This window comes from Tachypleus tridentatus, chromosome 1 (assembly GCF_004210375.1).
Source record: "Tachypleus tridentatus isolate NWPU-2018 chromosome 1, ASM421037v1, whole genome shotgun sequence".
NCBI classification, from domain to species: domain Eukaryota; kingdom Metazoa; phylum Arthropoda; class Merostomata; order Xiphosura; family Limulidae; genus Tachypleus; species Tachypleus tridentatus.
Window position 1 is genome coordinate 129,490,073 of NC_134825.1, and position 19,254 is coordinate 129,509,326.

At 30.1% G+C, this 19,254-nt stretch overlaps 1 protein-coding gene across 19 annotated transcripts in view; it reads left to right on the forward strand.

Moving 5' to 3' along the window:
* Positions 1–19,254, forward strand: part of LOC143223520 (plexin-A2-like) — a 224,718-nt gene that overhangs the window by 200,872 nt on the left and 4,592 nt on the right. For all 19 annotated transcript variants that reach the window (XM_076451680.1, XM_076451711.1, XM_076451671.1 and 16 more), the window contains 18 exons: positions 4,970–5,102; positions 5,446–5,582; positions 6,539–7,073; positions 8,149–8,325; positions 8,797–9,046; positions 9,616–9,758; positions 10,144–10,274; positions 11,324–11,383; positions 11,762–11,839; positions 12,513–12,579; positions 12,907–13,053; positions 13,403–13,592; positions 14,294–14,397; positions 14,828–14,924; positions 15,453–15,550; positions 16,069–16,158; positions 16,543–16,712; positions 18,929–19,141. In XM_076451680.1, coding sequence (XP_076307795.1) covers positions 4,970–5,102; positions 5,446–5,582; positions 6,539–7,073; positions 8,149–8,325; positions 8,797–9,046; positions 9,616–9,758; positions 10,144–10,274; positions 11,324–11,383; positions 11,762–11,839; positions 12,513–12,579; positions 12,907–13,053; positions 13,403–13,592; positions 14,294–14,397; positions 14,828–14,924; positions 15,453–15,550; positions 16,069–16,158; positions 16,543–16,712; positions 18,929–19,141 — 2,820 coding nt within the window. The remainder of the gene's footprint in view (positions 1–4,969; positions 5,103–5,445; positions 5,583–6,538; positions 7,074–8,148; positions 8,326–8,796; positions 9,047–9,615; positions 9,759–10,143; positions 10,275–11,323; positions 11,384–11,761; positions 11,840–12,512; positions 12,580–12,906; positions 13,054–13,402; positions 13,593–14,293; positions 14,398–14,827; positions 14,925–15,452; positions 15,551–16,068; positions 16,159–16,542; positions 16,713–18,928; positions 19,142–19,254) is intronic.

The following is a 19,254-nucleotide window of genomic DNA, read 5'->3' on the forward strand; positions in this document are numbered from 1 at the left end:
TTCAAACTTTGCTTTTGTGACCTGGATAATGAAATTTAGAAATTAACCTATTTTCTATGTAAAAATGAGCAAATTTACACATTTTCATTTACATATGGTCTGAATAAAACAAAATTTGTGTTACATAGTGTTATTCAATAAAATTCTACATTTTGCGAAGTATGTTTTAGCAGACTTTCTGAAACTTTTCCCACAAATAATGCCAGACTAATGGATCTATAATTGCTGGAACAATTTTTGTTATCTCCCTTGAAAAAAGGAGTTATATTAGTTAACTTAAAATCATCTGGTACCTGCTCACTATGTACTTACTTACTTTAAAAAAAAAATAGTAAGTGGCTCACATATAGTCTTTAACTTCCTTATCATTATTTGAAACTTTCAGTTTTTTCCTTAACCAGCTTAGAATTAATGTAGTCATCTTGTTTCCATTTATCAATTGTTCAAGATGTGGAATACTGCTTAAATCTTCATTAGTAAAAACTAAACGAAGATTTAATAACCAGTCATCTCGTAATCATCAGATACTAGTCTTCTCTTATCATCCCTCAAGAGTCCTACCCTCATTCTGATATTTTGTTTACCCTTAATGTTTTTTAAAGAAATCCTTACTATTAATTTTTTTCATACATTATTTTTGGTGTTCTTATTTCCTATTTCACCAACTTTCTTGATATTCTATGATCTTTTGAGTTTGCTGTCATACCAGTCATTTTAGATTTTTTATATTTATGATGCTTTTTTTTATAATGCTATCTCTTAAAATCTTTGTGAGCCAACCTATTTTTTTTACTTGCATCTACCCTTTTCTTTCTATAAGGAATATGTTTACCTTGGATAGTTAAAAATTTATCTTTGAAAACTTCCCTCATTTGATTGGTGTCTCTGAATAACTCTCCTAATTCACAACAGATAATTCTTGTCCTTTCCCCTTAAAGTTTGCTTTTTTGAAATTTGTAAACAAAATAGTATTATTTCTTATCTTCTTATGCAGCAAAACATTGAACTGAATAGAGCAATGATTACTTGCACCCAGATGTTTCCCAATTTCTACACACTCGATCATTTTTATATTTGAAGTTAACAATAAATCTAAAATAACTGTTTTTATTAGATTTTTTGACTAAATGATGAAGAATGACATCCTGAAGAGTTACCAAACACATTTCTTCCTCATGATTTGACTCTAGCATTTCCCAATCTGTATGTCTGAAATGAAAATCACCCATAATTATGACTTCATTAACAGCTGAAATCTTAATTTTACAGTAAAGTTTCTCACTAATTTCATCAGTATCATTTTGTGGTCTGTAACAGATTCTTACTACGATTGCTACTCAGCTATAACATCTGTTTTATTTCTGATACTTCTAGTTACAACGTTCCCTGCTAGTACAGGTAAGCCTATGGATTTACAATGCTAAAATCGGGGGTTTGTTTCCCCTCGGTGGACTCAGCAGATAGCCCGCTGTGGCTTTGCTACAGTAAAACACACAAACACACAAGTTACAATAGTAACAATTAAGCCCATCCTTATATTCAAGATGTGGAATACTGCTTAAATCTTCATTAGTAAAAACTAAACGAAGATTTAATAACCAGTCATCTCGTAATCATCAGATACTAGCCTTCTCTTATCACTTTCCTATATTATTGCTTTTGCATGTAGTTTTTTGTCCCTCACCACTGTCTAGTTCTAGTTTAAAATTTCCCTTATAGTTGAGTTAAAAGCCTTAGCAAGCAAGCCAGCCCCTACCTTATTTAAATGCAAATCATCTATTCCAGAAAAGCTATTTTTTTGCACTGAATTGATCCCACAAGTCCAACCAGCCTGTTTTCTCATCCTTGCGTACTAACCTAAATCTAGCATTTAGCTTTAGTGACCTATTTATAATTTCATTCCCACACTTAATAATTTGGGCAGTATACCTGACAAAATTAAGCTACGGCTTTTTCCCTTATGTGCCTTTAACTCCCTGTTTACCACACAGACTATTCTATTCACATGTCTTGTCAAGGAATTATCTATAACTTTTACCTTCTTATCATCCACATCCTTCTCTGAATCTTTTGTCTTCCTTCCCTTCAATAGTTCTTCACCTGCAATATAAAAAAAGTTAAAACTTAAATAGAAGTTGTGTACAATAAATTTACAGCATGAACTTAAAACTATATATATATATATAAATTAATAACTTACAACACATATTAAAAGTGTAACAAGTTAATAAAGTATACTATTTGCATCACAAGTACAACATATTACATGTATAACAAATACTGTTTCAATTTCATTTAAACATAGATTTATTAATGTATATAAAACTTTGTACATGCTGAATTACTACATTAGAACATGAGATTTTATTAATTACATGCTTTTCAGTTTATTATAGAAATAAAAATTTAGTGTTGTAGTTCAACTTAACATAGAGCTTTAAAAAACTAGAAAGCTTGTAGGTTAATAAAATCTTATACTTTAATATGGTACCTTAGTCTCCAAGATTCTTTTGTATGTGTAACTAGTTAATAACTTGCATCACAAACTATGTGTGGGACAAATGAATGACTGACACAATGAACTGTGTTTAATAATTTTTTCTTTACATTTATTACTTTAAAAAACATGGTTAATTGAAAAATGTATAATGGAATTATTAGGAATAGATATTTTTACATGTGTAAAGACTTTCAAGTTTTTGTACTCTGTGTGTATTAAATAATTCAGAATTCTCTTTGTTTAAAAGTGATGGTGCATTGTGATTAAAAACTGCATCATTCATATTGTATGATAAACACAAATGTAATATATTTAGCTAACAACATGTTGAATTAACTGCTCCTAAAAGCCACACATGATTTGAAGAATCCTTCAAATTCATCATTGTTCATGATTCTTGAAATTTCTTAGTTTCATTGAATTACAGACTATAACTTCCATAATGCTAAGCTAAACTTCAGTATCCTTCAACCCAAGAACCTGCAGTCAGACTGAAAAGTAGAAAGTAAGGAAACAGATTGGTAAAAATAGCAACATAGAAATGAATTTTAGGTGATATTTCTTCTCGGAAAGAAAATTCTCACATGTTAAAAAAAAAAAGACTCAAAGAATTTGATATTTGATCATTTCTTTAAGGTTTAGCCAGTTATGTCTCTTAAATGATGAGAGTACTAAGTGTTATGTTATCCTATTCATTACTAAATCACCTAACATAATGATTTCTTTATATTTCATAGCTGATACTGTTGTCAGTCATACAAAATATGAATTATATAAGTTTTCTACTGCACCTGAACTAAAACAACCATGACAGCTTCCCACGTAAACAACATTTAACTTCCATCCCATGATCAATAAAAATAATCCCAGAAGAAGCCCTACAAGCCTGTATTTGTTAAAGCCATTCTTATTTCATTGTACTAAGTACAAGGAATTTTCCTTTATTGATTCCAAGCTGGTTAATTTTAGGTTGTTTTAGGCACAAATTTTCAAAATGCATGTATGATCAGACCCACCCCTATGTCTAGCATTTATTCTTTGATCCATAGGAATTTTTATTTATTTATGAATTTCAAGGCTGCTTTATAGCCCTTGGGGGTAGTTGTGATTCTTGAGGTAGCCATCCCTCATTTACCAGTGAAAGACTAGAGAGAAGGCAACTTGCTGCCAACTATTGAGCTACCTTTTTACCATCAGATAATGGGATTGATTGTCAAATTATAACACCTCCATGGCAGAAAGAGCAAACATGTTCAGCATCAAGCATTCAAATCCACGACTTGCAAAATGTGATTTGAATGCCCTTGCCACCAGTTCATGCCATGTTGGAATTGCATTAAGTTCAGAAGTGCCATCATCTTTAATTTAGGTGAAGTTTCTCCAATTTTTAATGCCAATATTAGGGCTTTGAATTTTAACACCACATGCAGTTTCTTACTGGATTTATTAGAAAAAAATAAATATTAAGTGTTAGTAAAGAAACCGTACCAGTATTGGTAATGTATGTCTGGTATATTGTCTTAGCAGACTATTTTGTATAGTCTTGATGCCAATTTCTTTGTCATTAATTACATTTGGGTGATAAAAAGCATTGGAGTGTTATTCAAATGCTAACCTTTTTAATATGGTAGAATTGCAAGCATTTATGTAGATGATGTTCTTAGAGCAAATTAAGCCTTTCTGCCCATTGTAAAACATTTATTAATAAACATTCAGTCACATTTTCATGCTCTCTATAATTTAAACTTGGTGACTGTAATGCTTTCTGTCGAACTATTCAGAATATAATATATGACTCTGTCAAATTTCACTGGTATGAATATCATTTAAAGTGTAACTAACCAATGTTGTTAGAGTGATGGGATAAAAAAAGTCAAGCTGTAAAAAAACAATTTCAGCAAGCAGGTTCTGCTTTCCTTGAATTCTGTTGGAGCATTATCCTGGTCATGCATATCCCATTCCTTTAAAACATTATTTTCCCCTTCAAACAAGGCAGGAGTCTATGTAAATATAACTGAGTTTATGTTTTACACTCATACTTTTTTATATGTAGTTTTTGGACACATGCATATAACCACAGTGAATAGGTATGAGACATTTAAATGCTCTCTTGTGTACAAAATACTGGAAACATAAATGTATGTCAAATTCTTCATTTAGAAAGTTTCTGTCACAAACAGGTAAAGCACAAAATAAATCTCTGCCACTCTTGTGATACAAAAAACACCTCAATAAGATTTGGTTGGAACCTAGTCTGGTACTAGATAAAAATATACAAGTTAATTGAGGCTCTCGACACCAGAGGATATGAGGGAAACCAAAATTCCACAACATGAATGTAAGCTTATGTTTTGTGATATTTTTGAGAAGAGTTTTCAGTTTAATAGGATTTTACAGGATTATTATTGTAAAACAATTTAAACTATATTTTGAAATTTATGAAGTAATATTAATTTTTCTTTTGTTTAGAATTGTATGTGAGGTGGGAAGCCTTCAGGAAAGAACATCCCACACATCAAGCACAGCATCCATAATAGGTCCTGTTGTTGTTAAAGTACTAAATGATCACACTGCAACTTCTTCTACAACTTATGAATTTGTAGTAAGTTTATAGTAATTAGGAATTGAGTTCACCAATAGACATTAAGTTTAAAGTTTTCACATTTGTGATATACTTCATAACTGTCCTTGGAAGAAATGTAAGAACTTCAGTATGTGACAGTTGTATATTCATTTTTTTATTATGTAATAAGAAAAAAAAATGTTTAACATGATCTCCATGCTAAATGTGACATTCATTCAAACTCAACACATGGGATTTGAGTTTTACAGTTAGTGGTATGTTTAATTTTTAAAATGTCTGAAATTGTTGTTTTTAATTTTTTGTGTTATGCAGTTTTTGCATGATTAATAGTGCTAAACCTTATTTGTCTTTCTTTTTCTAGAAACCAGTGATTAATAATATCAACCCCAGTAAAGGACCCAAGTCTGGTGGTACTCATCTGAAAATCTGGGGAATCCACATGAATGCAGGCAGCAGTGTAGAAGCCACTATTGGTCCCCTTCAATGTGAAATTATTAAGTAAGATTTTTAGAAGTGTGTGTGGAAATTGCCCAATTGTGTAACTTTCTCCAAGATATTTTTTTTTACTTTAGTAATCATATATATATCAACAGCAAATATTTTCCATACTATTATCTCAAAATTTGTATGACAAAGGAATTAAATATAAATATTTTGTGAAATAAAGTGTAACTGTGATGTTGTAATTTGTAGTTAAATCAGTTGTATTAAAAACATAAGAAAATGATATAAAACAATCTTAACTTAGGACATTTTTAGGTTTTGATTTTGGCCATAAAACCTATTTTGTAACAAAATTAACACTAAAGTTATGAAAAATGATATGTAAAAAAAATGACAAACAGAATTTTCTACATCAATGGTTATGAGAGAAAACAAAAATAAATCCTTGGTCTTAATGTTAAACAATGTTATTGCCATCCTTAAAATAACTGTACACAAAAGATGTTATCTTTTTGTTATCTGTTTTATTACTTGTTTTCCTGTATACAATATGTAACTTGCATTGTTACTGCAAATAAAAAAGGTGTTTGTCTAGGTTTTTCAGTTATATAAACTTAATAAAATATGTAGAATGTATCTGGCTTATGAAACAGATGACTATTAACATGGTAAGACCTAATACATACATCATTTAAAGCATCTCTTTTAAGAGAAACTCAAACATAATAAAAGTTAGTTTCATGAAAATTAATACCTCTTTATACATATTTTAATTTACTCCTTGAATGTCAGATAAGTTCTTTCTGCAAATACCTGTCACTTGTTTTATTTTAAAACAGAAACTGGTTATTTATATTTTATGGAAAACCCTAAAAACAGCAAAGTCTTCAGTGTTATCAGAAGTGGTTTCCTAGAAATGTGTTGCTTAGAAATTCAATGTGTACTATTATATTTAATTTCTAGTTACAAAAAATACCTAATTTGGATGATTCTCATTTTGTTTCCTGTAGCCGGACAAAAAACTTAATCCACTGTATTACCCCAGCATCAGATAAGATTGGGCAGAAGAAAGTCAGAGTAAAATTTGACAAAGGTTTGTGCAGTTTTGATGGATACAAGTTTTTATATGTAGATGACCCCACAGTGACTAGTGTAGAAGCAGGATCTACAGGCCAGAAAGGCCCGCGAGGTATCCCGAGTGGAGGGATTACCATTATGGTGAAAGGAAGTTTTCTAAATATTGTCCGAAAACCCATGATCTATGTGGAAGTCAATGATGAGCTATATACAGGCCACTGTGATGCAATTTCAGCAGAAACTATGAGTTGTAAAAGTCCAGCAGTTCCCATTGACCAATCAGATTTTGTTAATGGTGATCCAAAAGAGTTTCACTATGGGTTTTTGATGGACAATGTCGAATCTCTTAAAAATCTGAGTTATCGTCCTGGCTTTACCAGATTTCAAATTTTTCCTGATCCAGTGTATGAAAAATTTTCTGAGAAGAATAACATCAAGTACTACAAAAGTGATTACTTAACTATTAATGTGAGTATTGAATTAGTGGTTTTATGTACCTGACCAGGTTTTCTCCTGTATTAGGCAAATTTAATTTGAAAAACAGATATTAGCATTGATTTCTTCACTAAAACCAAATATTTATCATTTAGGCATTTTAACAAGTGTATTGTTAATATAATTTCCTTTTTTGTGAATTTATAAGTTTTAATTCTAGGAGCAGGAATAACAATTTGGTTTGGTTGGTGTTGGATGAAGATTAAAATTACTGGAAAGAAATGTGAAGTAAAGATGCTTATCTTCATTTTAAATTTCCAGTTGGATTAAACTCTAAGTTCTTCATTCACTTTCAGTAATATTAACATTTTTCTTTGGGTTAATTTGGCACTATGAGATTTAATTAATAGTGATGTAATAAGATTTGAACATATTTTTTGCAGTTTGTTTTTTGGACTTATTATAGTTAGTAGTGTGTAAACAGGAACCACAATATATAATTATCAAATGTTTTATTTAATTTTGTATGATTATATAAAAATGTCAGGAAGCCGCTGGTAGCGAAAAAAAAAAAGTTATCAAAATGTGTATAAGATTACAGTGCCATAAAAATTTCAACATCTTTATCTCACAAGTCTTTATTTATATTTTATATTACATCAATCAGTTTGCTTTATCTTTCATATCCACTCTAAGGGCAAATGTAGTTATTATGGTGTTTCGAATTACACAAGCTTTAAATCAGGGGTATGGAAGAAATAAATAGAGTAATAGTAACCCAATTCAATTTAGTTTTAAGTATTTGTTTATTACATTTGTTCTTATAAGAAATATGAACATTGTCGTCTTTGTTTTTTTTGTGTTAATGGATACCTTAATTGGTGTGGATAAATATAATGAATAACCAAAACTGTACTAAAATTATTATTTTAGGCTTAGAAGGTTACACAGAAAATAGTTAAATTTCTTCTTTTATAGAGAATTAAAGCAAAGATGTATCAACTGCTTACCATACAAAAAGGCAATTTTTCGATAAGTTATTGTTTTTCTTACATAATATGTTTATAGCAGATAACCTGAAACTTTTACAAATATTCTTCTGTTTCAGGGCAAAAACTTGGACAGAGCTTCTCAGGACACTGACGTTATAGTCCGGATTGGTTCAAGTTTTTGTAATGTTACATCTCTTTCTCGGTCCCAACTAACTTGTCGTCCCCCAACATCTCAACCTCCAGATCGTAATGCAGAGGGAAATCCTAATCCTGATAGCATTCCACAAGTTATTGTGAGTTTTAAAAAGTTCTGAAATAGTGAATATTGAATTACCTAACCAACTCCTCTCTTTTTCTTATATTGTGAAAATTTATATTTTTGTGATAGTTATTGGGTTCTAACTTGAGTCTAAGAAATATAATCTGTTATGAACAAACCCAATGGTTTTTTTTTTTTTTTTTTTCAGTTGCATTCCTAAATAATTAACATGTATCATTTAATTTAGTCAGGCTGAAGTATTTTTGTCATTAGTTATTAATTCACAGTGTAATAAATCTTTAAAATATTATGGGTGAAGCTTGCTCCCCTTAAAAAGTTAATTTCTTTTACTTCACAATGAAAACAATCGTGTTAGTACTTCATGTAAATGAATTAATATAATTTTCTCCATTGCTTATTACTAATGTATATCTGTTACAAGATGATTGTAAAAGCAAAGATCAGTTTTCTGGCATTAAACTGAAACATTTCTATTTCGCTGCAGGTTGAAGTTGGGTACAACTTGAAGTATTCCATAGGGTGGTTGAGTTATGAAGCACCCTCATCTCAAGATAGCTCTATCTCACAGAAACTGATTATTGGTGCCTTTGTAGGTGGGATAGCCTTTCTGTTGGTGGTCATTATAGCAGTTATCCTTTACAGGCGTAAGTCTATGGAGAGCAGCCGCGTTCTTAAAAACATGCAAGAACAGATGGATGTTTTAGAATTGAGGGTCGCTAGTGAGTGTAAAGAAGGTTAGTAGTCAGTATTTGTTAAATGTAAGAGAAGCTAGTTCTTCATTTTTATTATTACTATCATTATTATAGTATTGTAAGGTCATGAAGTTATTTCAATAGAACTTTATGCAGAGTAGATATGGTGGATTTGAGAACTTTGAGGACTACAACTACCTATTAAGTAAAAGACTTAGAGATGTTTCAATTTTAGGCTTCAGTAAAGGAACTAGAAAGTACCTTGTAAATCTGTATGTGAGGTATTAATGAGTGTAAGAACTCTGATGTTTCTACACCTTTAGGACATCTAGTAATCTAAACATACAGTGTGCTATAAAAAATGGAATGATCATTAAGTATACAACTAGTGTCTTTTTAAAATTACCAATAAATCAAAGGGAATATGATTATTCAAGTTGTATAATAATATAATTTAATTGGAAGTATATGTAATTTCACTAAATTTCTAAAAGATTAATGTTCATATAGGTATAGATAAAGATAGCTAGTTTACTGACTATTCAGAAATACTATTTTGTTTATTAGAAGCTGTTTTCAATTAGTAAATGTTGTGATATTTATTTCTATAGCTTTTGCTGAACTGCAAACTGAAATGACTGATCTAACAAGTGACATGACAGCAGGAGGAATTCCATTTCTTGACTACTGTACTTACTCAATGAAAGTTCTGTTCCCCAACTCAGAGAACCATCCAGTTCTCAAAGAAATGATTGTAAATTATTCCAATGTATTTGTATTATTAAATCCTTTTGTGTTTTTTGCAAACTTGGTATTTGTAAGATGAATATTTTCATGGATATTTGTTCTAAAAGTTACTCTTTCATGATATAATCATGTCTTACTAAGAAAATACAATATTAAAATCAACTGATGTAAGTATGTGTTTTTGTTGTGTTTTATCCAAGGCCAGCATAATAATTTACTTCTTTTAAAGTGATTTTTTTAACAACAGTTAAAAATTCGCTCTCATGTCTTTCTTGTTTAATGACAATTGGTATATGTAAGAGTTAAAAATGTTACGTTTCACCATGTATTGTGAATGGATGTGACTTCATCAGGTCATTAGAAAACTAATTTCATGCTTTTTGTTTGAATAGGTTGATTCTGTAAAGAAAGCAAACATTGAAAAAGGTCTTCGTCTGTTTGGTCAGTTGGTAATGAACAAAACATTTCTACTACTGTTCATCCGAACTTTGGAATCAAATCGTTATTTTTCTATGAAAGACAGGTATTACTGTTCACCCATAGTGGTTTTGTATTTAACTTAAATGCTGTTTTAGCTACTGATATTAATTGCACTTTTTTATTAATATTGGAATTAGGACAAATAATTCATTATTTTTTATTCAACTATTAAACATTTTACTTCTCATAAAAGAACCTGGCATGGCTTATTGGTTAGGACACTTGAATAACAATCTGCAGTTTAGGGAATTGAAACATGGTTCCAAACATACATGACCTGTTAGTTGTGGAGGTTGCTATATGAGCTTGCCAATCTCACTTTGTTTTGGTAAGAAAAAATGGCACAAGAAATGGTGATAAGCGCTGTTGACCAGTTGCCTTCCCTCTGATTGACAGTTCAAAATTAGGGATGGAAGCAGATAATTCTGTTGCTATGTGACATTTTCTTTTCTTATACCTGAATGCAAAGTGTTGATGATTGGTAAATATTTAAAACTTTGGAATGTAAAAAGACCTGTTACTTTAAGTAGAGTAATGTATTTAAAAAAGCTGTGATTTTTCTTTCAAACATTAATGTAGAGAATGTTTTCAGTATAATTTGTTAAAACATAACTGACATCTAATGATTTTAATGATTACATGTATACTACAAACTTTATTGTAAAATACAAAATAACAAAGAAACAATTCTTTGTAACGTATTTTACTGTGCTTTACTGATTAATTTTTGTATAAAATGAGGTTTAGCTCTTAGATTACTGACTTGTTTTTATGCTGTGTTATTTACGTATTGCAATATAATTGAGTAATTTTATGTTTTTTGTTACAATGCTCAATATAAAAAAAACATGTAACAAACAAAATTGTGTAAAATTGCACATTTTTTTTATAAAGTGCATAGAAAACTCAACAGTAGCTAGTAAGATTAATTTATATAGTGATTTTTGTTTACGTGTTTTTTGTGACTCAAGTTCGAAAAGCTTATGAGACTTTCATAATCCCTCTAAGAAGTTCTAGGCTTTAAAGAGAGGTGTATTTTCTTTCTTTATATCTGTTCTACTTTTTGAGGACATTTGTTTTTTTTTCATCTAGAGTGAATGTGGCCTCTCTGATCATGGTAACACTTCAGGGAAAAATGGAATATAGTACAGAGTAAGTTCGTCTTTTATTCTTATGACTTTATTCTTCTCGTGACTAATAAATGGTTTGCTACATTTAAAACTAAATAGGTGAAATTTTTAAGTCTCAAACATATTTACTTTTAAGTGAAATTTTAACACTTAAAATAAAACAGTTTAACCTTTTGATGAAAGTAACATTTTCCAAATGGTCTCTAGTCATATCAGAAGTGTAACAGTAGCATACATTAATGATCAGAAATAAGTACAGTGTTAGTCATACCTTTTAGATATAATTAAAAGTTTCTAACATAAGTGTTGACCACCTGTCAATCTAGGAACTGGAACTGTTTTACAAGAGTTATTAAGAAAATGACAAAGGTTGCTCACTTAACAAACCTTTTTGTTTCAGCATACTGAAAACCTTATTAGCAGACTTAATTGAAAAATGTATTGAAGGGAAGAGTCATCCAAAGTTACTGTTAAGAAGGTGAGACAAATAAACTTTATTAACTAGCTTGTAATGGTTTTTATCTCCCTTGGCTGAGAAGGTTTGGGGGGATACAGGGTTGATGTCAACCTGTTTGCATGTCCACATTTAAATATAAGTCTATATTCCATACAGTAGCTAGAGTTTTGAACTGCATATTTTTATTGAATTTCACCAACTGCTTCCATTAGGGATGGAGATGAGCCATAGTGATTTTGGGGTTAATATGTCCAAAAATGGAAATTTGATTTTTGTATAAAAGAAAACATTACAAAATATACACCATTTTTATGAACACACCAAAACAACAACAGAAACGTTAATGGCCAAATTTTCTAATGACTATTTTCAGTAATGATATCACTTTTCTGTAAAACAAAATTGATGAATATGTATTTTTTTATAAAAATATTTAATCCTTTATAGCATATAAACTTGATGCTTTTTTGCCATAGAGGTTGGTACATTTATTAAAAATCTTTGCTTTCTTAAAAATATTAGCTGTACAATTCTTTATTTATTTTTATATTAGCATATATCCTTCAAAATCTAATTTAAAAATAAAGTGATTATTTGGATAAAATACAAAGAAAATTATGAAATCATTAGAACTTTGTAATAATGTGTATCTTGCTACAATAACTATACATCAGTTTGTTTGCTTTTTATGTAGAACTGAATCTGTAGCTGAGAAGATGCTGTCGTCCTGGTTTACTTTTCTTCTTTATAAATTCCTTAAGGTAAAATTTGCTCCTTTCAACTACTAATTTTTTAGATATCAATAACCTGATTATTGAAATATTTATGTACAAAAAAAATGTACTGTTCAATTTTTTGTCATTGTGGCAGTTGGCCATGCTTTACTGTTTGTTTTTTTACATCACTGCTATAAAAATTCTGCTTTGTGCACTTAATAAAGTAATTTTTTGTAATGATATAAGTAGTTTTCTTCTTTTCTTGACATATTCTGTCAATATAAGTGTTTTATTAACTATTGTTATTGTTTTTTTCTTAACCCTAAATGGCTTTTTTTCTAATTAAATCTTTGTACCTAATTTGGTTCACAGGAATGTGCAGGTGAGCCACTGTTTGTTCTGTACAGAGCTATTAAACAACAAGTGGATAAGGGACCTGTTGATGCTATAACTAGCGAAGCCCGTTACTCTCTCTCAGAAGAAAAATTGATCCGGCAGTCTGTGGAATATAAGGGCATGGTAAAATTAAAATTATCTTTATTTTAATATTGCATAATATGGAGCATATGGTTGTCTAAGTCATTATTTGTGGGCTTAAATTGGTTATTTTTGAATTGATAAAAGATATGTTTTAAATGATTTTTCATATGTTTTGTGAAAACAAATTAAGAAGCTGAAAAAATATTTTTGAGCAAATTAAGCAAAATATTTGTCAATTTTTCTTTAAGACAATGGCTTGAAAATCTAAAATAACTGTGTAATGTTTTTTTGTTGTGTGTTACAGAACCTTGCCATTTACCAACTTCATTGTTAACCTTGAATTTGTACAATAACTTAATTCCACATTTAAAAATTGTATTATTTTCAGTCTGTATTAGTGTCAATGTCATCCCAGACGGGATATGTCACAGGACTAGAACCACCAGGGGAAAACACCGAGACACCAGTGAGAGTTTTAGACTGTGATACCATCTCCCAAGTGAAGGAGAAGGCTTTAGATGCTATCTATAGAAACACTCCGTTTTCTCAAAGACCAGTGAAAGAAAATTTAGATTTAGGTATGACTGAAACATTTATTTTCATAGTGCTTAGTTTGTAACTAAGTTAAAATAAAACTTATATTTTTTTGCTCACATTTCTTAATTTTCATTGCTTTTACCAATCAGAAAAAAATTCCATTATACTTGCATGTAATTAATATTTTATATTTTATTGGGATTTGTAGTTCATAGTCAAGTTTTATTGTTCAAACAACTTGTAGGAAAAGTTAATAGAAAACAATGAAACATGGTTGTCCATTCTGTGGCAGTTAACAAAATGTTTTACCAACAATTTTAAGCATTGTTGGAAAATATGAAGAGGTACCATTACAGCTTGTTTACTTAATAGTTTCCACTATTCTTTAAAGTTCTCTCATTCTTTGTTCTGTAACATGATACCTTCTGATAAAGACTTGATCAGAGAAAAAAGAACTTTGTGAACAAAGGAAATTTTATTAGTTTAACATTTGAAACCAAGCTTGTATGATGCTAAGACTTGAAATAAAATTGTATAGAAAAATATGCATACTTGTATTCATTTATAAAAGCTAATGCTCTTCTTATAATAATTTATTTTTTAATATTTTGATACTTGTTTGTTTTTTAGTTTTTATGATGCATTGTGAGGTTGAGGGTTACTGCTGTTTCATAAACGTTTCTTAAAGAGAATGTAAACATTATTTCATGCAGTTAGAAACACTGTTTTCTTGTTGCTTTAGAATGGAGAGCGGGCACACATGGTAGGCTGACTTTATCTGATGAAGATTCAACTTCAAGGATTGAAGGAGATTGGAGGCGCTTGAACACACTTAGTCATTACAAGGTTTGTTATTCATGCTGCTGTTGATATTTTCATTACAAGAATGACTTCTATTATTTAAATGTAACAAACTATTATAGCACTTTTGGAAAAGCTTTTTCTGTACTTTTATTATTTTTAAGTATATATTAACATGTGGTGATGCAGAAAATGTGTGGCTTGAAGTATGGAAGAAAGATTGATTTTATTTTGTTTCCCAACTGTTTTTATAGACACGCACACAACATTTTCTTATCAAATTGGGCTTTTTGAAGAATTGTTGGTCTTGTTAACATTGGTAAATGTTCAAAAAAAGAAAGTGCAAGACACAGCTGTTTAACTTACCTGATGAATCATTTTTCATCTTTGTTGTATGTATTATAATAGTTGGAAAATTTTCTCCATAAATTTGAACATTTTGAACGTCTTCATTTATTGTTTTTTTTATTTCCAGGTTCCAGATGAGGCTTTCTTAACATTGGTCCCTAGGCAGTCATCAATGTATAACATTTCAATCATGTCAGAGAAAAATGAAAAGTCACACAAATATGGTAGGTCAACTATTTAGTAAACATTTTATGAAACACATAGTTGCATACTTGTGGAATATTAAATTAGGTAATGAAATATTGTAGAAAAGCTACATTTTAGGGTATTAGTTTCAGTTTGGGCAATAAATTTTTGTTGAAAAGAAGAAATTGTAAATTGTATTTCAAACATGCTAAATTGATAGTATTTTTTTAATCCTCTCTCCCAAGGATACGCACATGTGGGACGCACTATACAACCTTTGTTTTAATCTTAAAGCAAGATATTAACTGCATGCAAGTTTGAACTTTATACCACTATGGAAGAAGAGTATTTTTTTTCCAATATTACCAGAGAAATAACGAAGTATTAAATTGTATTTGTTTATTTATTTATTGTATATCTTTAAATAAATTTAGTGTTGGAAAAATTGTTTATTAATAAATGTACCAGTGAAAGTGTTAAAAGTTTTTGCATAACAAACTTTATTTTTATTCAAAAAAGTGAAATGTATTCTGGTTACCTTAATGTTGAACTTTATCCCTAAACAGAAACTCTAAACTTTCCACTGAAAACAAGCCCTCCTCTAAGTCGAGCTACTTCACCCCTGAACCATGATCCTGAGGCCAACTTTAGACCTTGGCATCTGGTGAGAAATATAACCCATTTTAGTGGACTTGTTTATTTAACCTTTCAATCCTCTTAAAGCATTTGTCTATCTGCTGCATGTTTTCTAATATTTTAAAATTATCTAGTTTTAATGAATTTTGCAAAATTAACTTCTTTGTTCTTTTTTGGTTTAGTAGAAGTATTTATAGAATAGTAATAGAAAATTTGAAATTATGAATTTGTATGGTATTCAATCACAAATAGTAATAGTATACCACTAAAAAGATGTTTTCTGTATAAAGTTAATACATTTCATGTCTACCATACTTTGTTATTGGTATGCATGAATAAGATCCAGGTATACATTTATATTTTTTCTAACTTGTACAGTTATTTTATGTGTTTTTTACTTTATTTGATATGAGCATGAATTTCATTAGTTCATCTGATACTCTCTTTAATACTGTGATTACTAAAAGGATTATAGCTAAAGCTTTTTATAGAAATATAGGATCTACAAAAGAAAAGATAATACTTCAGTAAAAATTAATTTCCTAGGTAAAACATCATGATGCTGAACCTAAAGAAGGGGAAAGAGGAAACAAGATGGTATCTGAAATCTACCTCACGAGACTTCTAGCAACTAAGGTTATTTGCTACACATTTCCCTCACTTACCAAAGAAAAAAATCACATTGTTGTATGCTTAGATCATATTCTTTTGCTACTGATTTTTAGAGTATTTTATTGAGCAGGGGAGTCCTGTGTATATGATATCAATGGCAAATTAAGTGTTTTTTGGTGTTTTTTATCGATGGTAAAAATCAAAATATGTAGTCATCAAATGATGTAACACAATCTTGGAAATTTGATAATGAAAAACAAAACTGAAAAATAGGTATAAAGGACTATATATATTAGGTCATAACTTGGACTGTTTCATAGTTGTATTCTTTTACACTTTGTTATGATAGCTGATTATACTTTTCCAATAGATTTTATCTTAGTCTGAGGTTTGTTTGTTTTTTAACAGGGCACGCTGCAGAAATTTGTGGATGACCTCTTTGAAACAATTTTTAGTACAGCTCACAGAGGCAGTGCTCTACCTTTGGCTATCAAATATATGTTTGATTTTCTGGATGACCAAGCTGTCCAGCATGAGATTACAGACAAAGAAGTTGTTCATACGTGGAAGTCAAACAGGTGGAAGTTTATGACATTTACACTAGAATTTGAAGTGTTTGTCATGTATACTCAGTGTAGTTGGTATATTTTATCAAAGTCAGTTTTTTTTACTCTGTTGGAGAAGAATGGTACAAGTAAAAAGAATTAAAATATTCTGAATAAACTTAGAACTAAACAATTAAGTAAGTTGTTTAATATTAAAAGCAGTGTAGAAATCAAAACTGTGCTGATGAAATGAAAAAAAAAAAGGTTTATGTCGTAATTTGGAATACTTCTTTACCACCCTTTTTTGAATGTGCGAAATATGAAGTGTGAATCAAAACTGCCCATCCAAGTCCTCTTGTTTTAATTTTTTGTGAACAACTGCACACAAACCTATTATAACTTTTCCAACAGCAAACAAATAACTGAGCACTAAAAACACTATCAAGTCACAAAAGATCTCGCTTGCACCATGGCATCTACAATTAGTAACCATACACTATAAATGAAGCCCATATCGGCATGTGCTATCATTGTGCTTAAAATACTATCAACATTACTACTCCATGTATAAGTACATGTAGAGACATTACTTTCATTGTGCAACAATAACTAACTGATGCATAAAACATAATCAATGAGTTCCTGGAAAAATAGTCTTAGAAAATAATTTGTTTAGATATACAGAAATTCTCAAAATTGACCTAGTAATGTTTAATTTTTGATAGTTAACTGATTGATACCTTAGTGTTGGTGGTTTGTATGGTACATTTGTTGTTGTTTTAACCTTTTTTTTTTGGTCACTTTTCCAATACAGTTAATTGATTCAATAGAATAAAACTAGCCATAATATTCAAGCAGTGGAAATATTTTAAGTCAATCCTTTGATAAAGTACTCTTATTCAAAACATGTAGTTTAAAGAAACTGACACAAAATAAGCGTAACTGTACTTCAAAACCTAAAACTTGACAATTTAAGTAAATGAACTTAGGTTTAGAAACCATTGGAAGAAAGGTTTTCTGTAGTAAATATAGAAGCAATGATGGATTGTTTAGTTCTCTATGTAAGCAACCTTCTAACAAACTTTCTTTGACATCTGCAAAAGTGTTTAATGATTGACTTAGTCTTTTTCTTTTTTCCCCTCTAAGGAACAGTTAATACATTTTGAAAATTATTTGTGTATCATTTATTAGGGAGTTATGAAATAAAAAAAAACTCATTTTGTTGTTTCAAAAACATTAGCACCTCTGAATATGTCCTGTACAGTTACTTACAGCTAGTAACACTCAGTGTTTATATTCTAGTGGAAATAGAGGATCATATCACGTTATTGATGATGACATTCACATAGTGTGAGAACTCCTTGCTATGAAAAGGTTGCAGATTTTTCTTTTCTTCTTATTGTTAATTTGAACATTCAGATTAGGATTAAAAACAATAAATATGGAGTAATGAACCTTGCTACGTTTTGTGTGCTTTGAATGAATAAGTTGAGACTTGATTTAGTTGTAATAGTGAAGAAATTCATGACTTCCTTGTATTGGAACTGTTTAGACATTGTTCTTGTGGGGGTATTATAGAGAAAGACCACACCTTTTCTGGCATTTATAGAACATTGTTGACTCTTGCCTGTCAGTGGTGGCACAAACATTTATGAATTCTTACTGTACATCCGATCATTGATTAGAGAAGGACCACATATTCTCTAGCCTTTATACAACAGAATTTCTTTTTGGACATAGAATCTGTAGCTCACCACACCTAGGACTACTTACCAAGAAGAGTAACAGTCTGTTCTGTCAGATTTATACCAACAGTTAGTAGAAGTGTTAATAAAGTCCAGACTGTGATTAATATGGATTATTCCAGTACTTTTGGTAATAAAGTGTTTTTATAGATGTAAGTTAAAAGACAGGTCTAGAAGGAATCAAATTTGACATGTGGCTGGTAGGCCAATATTAAACTGATTATTCCTAAACTATAACAAGTTTTTCCCTCTTGGATATATGTAAATGTGTGTGCATATATCATAACACTGTTTATTGTTTGTTCAAAATGTCCAAATCAGTGTAGATTTTGTTATACATTTACCTTTGTCTGAAAGTACTCAGATTGCTATTTTAAAGATTCAGCCAGTGAATATTATAGCATAATAATAGAAAGAGGGTTTCACTTGACTACATTTTATCATCTACTCTACAACTTTTATAAGTTTGGCTGTTATTTCTCAAAAAGTGTTTTTTTTTTGTAGCCTACCCCTACGGTTCTGGGTGAATCTTATTAAAAACCCAAACTTTGTATTTGATATCAACAAATCAAACATTGTTGACTCCTGCCTATCGGTGGTGGCTCAGACATTTATGGATGCTTGCTCTACATCTGATCATAGATTAGGGAAAGATTCACCTAGTAGTAAACTGTTGTATGCAAAAGACATTCCAGTCTACAAAGATTGGGTTGAAAGGTAATTTAATTTTCACTGTTGTTTTGGTGTTAAAATACAAGTTATGGCAAAATTTAATTACAATGTTACTTTTTCCAGAACTTCAGAAAAGGTGTTTTACTGAAAGAGAAAAA